The 7831-nt window shown below is 37.5% G+C and overlaps 1 protein-coding gene across 1 annotated transcript in view; it reads right to left on the reverse strand.

Moving 5' to 3' along the window:
* RNF169 (ring finger protein 169) overlaps window positions 1-5682 on the reverse strand; it is a 43350-nt gene extending 37668 nt beyond the window's left edge. The window contains exons 1-2 of the mRNA XM_023764044.1: window positions 5673-5682; window positions 4063-4136 (exon numbers count right to left, since the gene is read on the reverse strand). Of these exons, the coding sequence (XP_023619812.1) occupies window positions 4063-4136; window positions 5673-5682 (84 nt within the window). The remainder of the gene's footprint in view (window positions 1-4062; window positions 4137-5672) is intronic.
* Between the last annotated feature and the right edge of the window lie 2149 nt (window positions 5683-7831).

A 7831-nucleotide genomic window follows, 5' to 3' on the forward strand; every position in this document is an offset into this window, starting at 1 on the left:
CCTTCCTCAATAAGAGAACCCTGATTCCACTTAGGAAGCTAACACACCCAGGTAAACACTCTATGCTCCCGAGCCCCCTGGCAACTACAGGAAGCCTGCGGCACTAGAATCCTATATGATAAAAGGCTAATATGCAAATTGACCAAACGGCGGAACGACCGGTCACTATGACGTGCACTGACCACCAGGGTGCAGACACTCAACGCAGGAGCTGCCCCCTGGTGATCAGTGTGCTCCCACAGGAGAACGCTGCTCAGCCAGAAGCCAGGCTCACTGCTGGCGAGCGCAGCAGCGGTGGCGGGAGCCTCTCCCACCTCCATGGCGGTGCTAAGGCTATCCAACTGCCAGCTTAACAGTTGGACATCCCCCAAGGGCTTCTGGACTGTGAGAGGGCACAGGCTGGGCTGAGGGACGCCCCCCCCCCCCCCTGCAAGTGCACGAATTTCATGCACCAGGCCTCTAAGTATAAAATAAAAGTGAAGTCACTGGTGGAGCTTCGGAGAAGGCTCTTTAAAAGGATCCAAGTCAGCTGGCATCTGTCTTCTGTATAGATGTGATTCTAGAGAAGGATCTGCCACTTTACACCACAATGAGATAGGTACACTTGAAGATGTCAAAACAGAAAGACAAAAGGAACTTGAATCCCTGATGTCATGGAGCTGCCATATCAGTCCTGGACTGCCTAACTACAGTTTTTTGTTACTTAATAAAAATAAAACTTCTAATTTGTTTGAATCATTATTTTGTGGACTCTAGTATTCACAGTAAATACAATTCCTAACTTCTTAGGCCCATTACAGCTTATTCCCCACAAAGCAACCAGGAAACTTTTAAAAGTATAAACCAGATTACTTTACTATCTTTCCATCACATTTTAAATAAATTTAGGTTCCTTACCAGGTAAACTAGGCCTTCTTTGATCTGGCTCTTCTATCTCTCCCAGCTCATCTCCTTCCAAATCCCCACACCATCCTTCCATTCAGCTCTGCCACACTGTTCCTCAAACAAGCCAAACTTGTTTCTGTCTCAGGGCCTTTGCATTCGCTGCTCCCTTTGCCTGGAATGCACTTTCCTCATACCTTAACTTGGTTTGCTCCCTCTCTTCTTTCAGGCTTCAACTTAAATGGTGCCTTCTCTGAAAGACCTCGCCTGATCACTCTTATCTAAAATAGTCCCTTCTACTGACTAGCTATGTCCACACACACACAAAAAATTCAAAAATAAAACAGTCCTTTCCACTCCCCTTAACTTTTCTTATCCTGCTTTGCGTACGTGTGTGTATGTGTGTGTGTGTTTTTATTTACTGTCTATCTTCCCCACGAGAATGGAATCTCACTAAGGGCAAGCACCTCAGACCTCAGATTATCATACTCACCACTGTATACCCAATACCTGGCATATAGTAGGGACACGGTGAATAAATGAATACACACCATGATTTCATTTATACTAAAAAAGATTAAAGTGTGTACATGCGTGTGTGTGTGTGTGTATGTGTGTGTGTGTGTGTGTAAGGACCTAGGAAGAGACTGAAAATAAGGGAAAGAGAAACATTCACCTTTCGCTCTGCATATTCCTGCATTTTTTTTAATTTAAAAAAAGAGACAATTTTGACATATGGCAGGAAGAAAATTTTAAACATACTTAGAAATATAAACTTATTTATAGAATCATAAAATTTATAAATCCATAGTAACCTCAGTAGGCATAACACTATCCCATGGGTCGAATAATCTATGATTATTAAGGAAACATCTTTTAAAAGAACCAGAATTAGGGGAATAAAATTTCTTGTTAACTTTTTATAGCATGTATAAAGGATTTTACTGCCCCTTACACAAAATAATAAAGTATACTAAATAAAAAATGTATTAATAATATGTTATACATCAAATTAGTAATGGGGAGTCCTATAGAGTTCATTTCCACTTACCATCCCTTGCTCAGGACCAGTTTTTAAAGACATTCCTCCCCTAGAGATTCACCTAGATAACTATATATTTCTTTTGTTTCAGAAAATATGCACTCTGAGGCATCTTTTTCTCTATCAAGTTCTCCATAAAATGTCTAGTGCCTTTTAAATTTTTTTTACAACTTTATTGAGGCATATTTTACATATTATATAACTTATCCATTTCAAGTGTATAATTTAATGATTTTTAGTAAATTTCTCAAGTTGGGGAACACACCATAAATCAGCTTTAGAAATGTTCACTACTATAATAAAATCACTCACACCCATTTATTAATTCCCATTCCTATCCCTACTCCAATCAAACATTAATCTGTTTTTCTCTATACATTTGTCTATTCTGAACATTTTCTATAATGGAATTATATAATACATGGTCTCTTGTATCTGGCTTCTTTCACTTAGCATCTTTTTGGGGTTCATCCATGTGGTAGCATGTACCACTGATTCATTCCTTTTTATTGCTGAATAGTATTCCATTGTATGGATGTGCCAGTAGTGACTTTTGATTTTATGACTTGAATTTTCATTTTCCAGGTTGTACAAAGAATGCAGGATAACTTGGGTATTTGGGCATAGATCCCACGGGAGAAGGACCTATAGTTAACTTTTATTTAATCCAAATAACACAGGTGTTTTTCAAACACAGTTCACTTTACATGATGAGACTGTCCTAGCCTCCTTCAGCATTACGCCATCAGTCCTTTTAAAACCATCTTCCTGCACCTCCCTCCTAAGAGGAACACAAGTAACTCAAGGTTTCTTCTCTCAAGGCTTATAAAAACCTCTACTCTTACCATGCCTTCTGCTTTAACTCCCTTTTCTATCTCCAACTCCTTGTTTTCTCTTTATCTTCAAGCTGATAGCTTTAAACCATATTCTCCATGATCCCTGCAACCCAGGTACATGCCCTTGACCAGGAATCAAGCCCAGACCCTTTGGTCAGAGGGCCAATGCTCTAACCACTGAGTCAATGCCAGGGCCATGTTTTTTGAAAAGGAACATTAGAGCTAATTATCTGCATATTCTAGAATTTTATTTAAGAGGAATCTGTGGTTCTTTTGATGTGACCCCTGAGAATAATTTCTTACCATGTAGAAAAAGCTTTGTAAGTGATTTTTTTAAAAACACAGAATACAAATAAAAAACTCACAATACCAATATTAAAGGAGAATGACAGCTCAACTCAGCATATGACATCCTCATTTTTAAAAGGGTCAAAGAATGTATAGTAATTAAGAACAGTTTTCTATTATCTCTTTAACATGGCCTTGTTAATACTGATTTTTTTATTCAATATAAAATTCTACAAATAATGTTACTGCCTCACCTCTGCTTTTGAAGATGTCTGATTCAGATTAAGTGGATTACTCATCTTTATAAAATATTAAATATCCACAGGTAGAATGATTATCTAATCATTTATGAATGTGGGTTAAGAGATGGTGCTACAGGAAGAGGGCTGGGGAAGTATGATACAGATTTTGTAACATACTTCTTATTACTAGCCTTTTTAAAGTCTTAATTCTCTAAGTGATTTCCAGACAATTAGAAAACATTCCAAATAAGATGATGTGGACACAGGTAAAAGCTTTCCCAAGGGTAAAGGTTCTCTAGGAAATTATTTCATTACCTTCTTACTGGCCTAAGTTACAGTTATTCTGGAGTATTTAACAGAGTAAAAGCAATAAAGGATAATATCAGTTACATGCAATTAGAACCTTGCAAGATAAGGAAAAACAGTAAAAGCTATTATTATTAAAGCTTGAATGTTAGCGTTTAACTAACATTTAAATGCCAAGAATACCTCTCTTGGTGGCCAGTTATTGCAGCAGGTATGTGACAGTCGCTATGAGCTACACTTTCATATTTGAAAGGACAGCTTAGAAGGGGGTTCTTAGTTAAGATTTACTCTACTCCCATTATAGCTACAATCTAACTATGCTGGTATAATGTAATGTGTAGAAGGACAGGCTCTGAATTGTAAATTTAAAAAACCCCTAGGCAAACCAAAACTCTAAGCATTCTTTAATGCCATTATTTTAATTTACTTTTAAAAAATGAATGGCATGATAACATGTATACTATACCTTTCTCAGGCTCTCATATTCCTCACGAAGTTCCCCAGGCTTGCTTAATTTGATTGGTGTTCTGAATATAAACTCTGGAAGAAAGGGAAAAGAAGATTTTTAAAAATATATATTTTTATTGATTTCAGAGAGGAAGGGAGAGGGGGAGAGAGATAGAAACGTCAATGATGAGAGAAAATCATTGATCAGCTGCCTCCTGCATGACCCACACTGGGGATTGAATCCGCAACCCGGGCATGTGCCTTGACCAGGAATTAAACCGTGATCTCCTGGTTCATAGGGCGGGAGCTCAACCACTGAGCCATGCCGGCAGGGCAAGAACATGCTTTTTAATAAGATGTCCTAGGAAGGAACCAACCAACACCTCATCCTACTGCTGTCCCCACATTATCAACTACATTAAAAGTGTGGTCATCTTAACTTGAATATTCATTCACTCATTTAACAAATAATTATTAAGGGTGTAAACCAAGCACAGTTCTAAGCACTGTAGAGAAGCAGTAACAAGTAAGATCCTAGCTCTCATGGAGTTTACAATCTGTGAAGGGAAACAGACAATAAACAAATATATGAGTGTATATAATACAACTGATGGTGCTAAGTGCTATGGAGGAAAATAAATGTAAAATGGAAGAAAAATTACTTTATATAGAGTGGTCTGGAAGGGCCTGACTGGTAAAGTTAACATATTAAAAGACTTTAAGGAAAAACTTTATTTAAAGGTCTTAGTTCAGTGTTACCAAGTAACATTTTAAATGAGCTAAAGTTTTGTTCATAATACTATATTTTTCTATTTCTTTTTAAACGCTGTCACCAGATTGTTTTCCTGTACACAAGCTGTAAATATTTCCAGTATAGAACCAGATTTTTTTTTATCCTCAAAGACTTCAGTGGTTTTGATCTGCCAATCAAGTAAAAACTCTTCAACATGTCATTCAAGGTTCTCCAGAGACTGCACATAAGCATCTTTCTAAAGCACTGCTTCTCTTGACCCTAGTTACAATATATATGTTGTAATCTGTTCTGCTGTGTTTTTAGCTAAAATTTTGAATCCGAGATACTCAGGCCACAGGAGGCACACAATATATGTTGGTTATATAAATAGATGATTAAATCCAAGTTAAGAACAGGAATAAAAGATAAGTTGTAAATGTTGTCAAAAAGGAGGGGGAAAGTACACATAAACTCCATAAGTGTACATGACACTTCTAAAGACCCCTATGTATATTCAGTGATTGAAACAGTATTTATTTTTACTTTTTAATAACTTTACATCCCATTGAGGTTGATAAATACTTGTTGCAGAAAAGTTGACTTCGTCATTTTTCAGTTGTCTCAACTATTTTACAAAGACTCTTATTTAGTACATCTGAGAAGAGTGGAAGATACTTAGAAACATTGCATCTAATGCAGATGTAGAATTAGAGTAACTTAAAGGTCTACCAAGTACTAGAGAATTGTTAGACCCTCGGTATGAGAGATAAAACATTCCACTATACATTGGTGTTGTACGTTCTGTGGATTTTGACAAATGTATAGTGACATATGTCCATCATTATAATATTGCACAGAGTACTTCTCTGCCTACGAATCCTCTGTGTGCTGCCCACCCCTGTCCATCCTGGCAATATTTGGTGAATGTAAATTGGTACTCCTCCCCTACCCCTGCCCAGTTTTGATACTCTCAAATAAGTCAAGGCATAGTAAGATTTCAGTCAGTATGTGGAGTACCTACTTGGCCTTATTTATGAACTTATTTCTAAATAAATATTTCAAAGTGAATTTAATGAACTTTAGGTGCTTACATCATTGTAGGTTTACCCTTGGTAACAAGTCTACCATCCTGACATTGATAATGGGGGAAGCTATGTATGTATGGGAGCAGGAAGTATATGGGAAATCTCTCTACCTTTCTCTCGTTGTGAAGCTAAAACTGCTCTAAAAAACCTCAAATTATTTTTTTAAAAAATAATAATAAGCAGAGCAACAAGATGCCAAAAGAACCAGAAAAGAACCTTAGTCCAGAGGAGTTAGTCCCAATCTCACCAATACCTCCACCAGCTTCTACGGGGGGTTTTCAAGTGTTTCCGTCGCACAGAAGCAACCACTCACCCTTCTTTCATCTCACAGAGAAGTGCTAGCAAGGACTTTAGGTGACATGGAGATGCCGAATATTTTGGTATTTGTAAATGAATCTGGTTCAAGTACTTTCCGGATGTCTGTCCTCTGACTATTATGTTTAACAGGAAGGGGAACTCTAACAATATGATGCCTTAAGAATGACACAGACCTGTGGCTAGTAACCTAAGCTGACTACTGCATTCAGTGTAATGTAAACTGTAGGAGCAGCTATACTTCCTTGAAGGTCCTTCCTAAAAAGGATTTTCTCTGGGGCGTGGTTACTGGATATTAATAGAGGCAAACAAACAAAACAAACTACAAGACATTTTGCTAACTGCACCAAACCCTCAGGAATGAAATGTCATTGTCAAAGCATCCACGCTCAATACAAAATTAGAAAAAGAACCTCACTGAACTTTAATGGGAAGATGCTACCCTGACTACTATGTTTGAATTTCTTACTCTGTAGGTTCAACTTATCAGTGCAGCAGAATGACTGAATACTCCCACTTACTAGCTATTTGCCCTTGGGCCAATAAAAAAATCTCTTTAGCTAATCTCCATCTCTGTCACCACCACCAGCATCATATGATAGCGGGCCGTTATGTAACACATTATACCAAGCCCACTTCTAAGGACTGTATAATTAACTCACTTAATCTTCATAATGATCTAATGGGGAGATACTATTATCCCAGTTTACAAATGAGGAAACCGAGGCACAGAGCCTTTAATTTGCCCAAGGCTACAATGCTGTAAGGGAAAGAGCTATATGACTTACACCCAGGCAATCTAGCTCTAGGATCTGTGTTCTCACTCACTATGTCTTATTACCTCTTTAATAATTTTTTAAAAGCCTAAAGACCTCTTTAATAATTTTTAAAGCCATATAAGATGAGCAAAGGACATTTTAGATTTATAAACATATTAAAATCTGTTCAATTTCATTAATATTTCAAGAGATTAAAACCTTTTAAACCAAAATGCTTTTATGTATCAGATAGGCAAAGATAAAAAAGTGTTTGATGAAGGCAAGAGTTAACAAGGGCATCCTTTATCTTAAAGATAAGTATCATACAGATGTACAAAGATGTACATATAAGAATGTTCACCGCAAATCACTCAATACTGAAGACTGTAAACAACCTGTCCTTCAACTAGAGACTGATTGAGTAAATTACCAGATAACTAAGAGACTATGAATATATTTCTATCCTGTCTATGTATATGCCTGGCATGGTTTCTTGGTTTACCTGGTAATTTTCTTAGAAAGTCATTCATTGTACATATATAAAAAACTGTAGAGGTTCTGGATGATATTATATTCCTACAGAGGATTCACCATGTTCTCTGATAGGCAGTTAGAATGGGGGCGGGACATGAGCTGATCCAAGGCAGGCTGCAATCTTCGCAAAGCTTGTAAAGCTCATTCTACCCTGGTCTGTAGCCCTTCGAGGGTCCAAATGAGTCTGGGGTGTTTACCAAACCTGCCTTCCTTAGAAGGTCCTAACATTTTCTCCTCAACACTGCGGAACTGCTAAAAAATGCTTTGCTTTTCCGTATCTTTCTGTGAAACCTCTTAGCCTTTTACTCTGCACAGTTTAAGACTCAGCAAACGCCTCAAGAGAAAAAAGCAGGTGGAGGGGGC

The sequence above is a fragment of the Myotis lucifugus genome, unplaced genomic scaffold (assembly GCF_000147115.1).
Source record: "Myotis lucifugus unplaced genomic scaffold, Myoluc2.0 scaffold_313, whole genome shotgun sequence".
Classification (NCBI taxonomy): Eukaryota; Metazoa; Chordata; class Mammalia; order Chiroptera; family Vespertilionidae; genus Myotis; species Myotis lucifugus.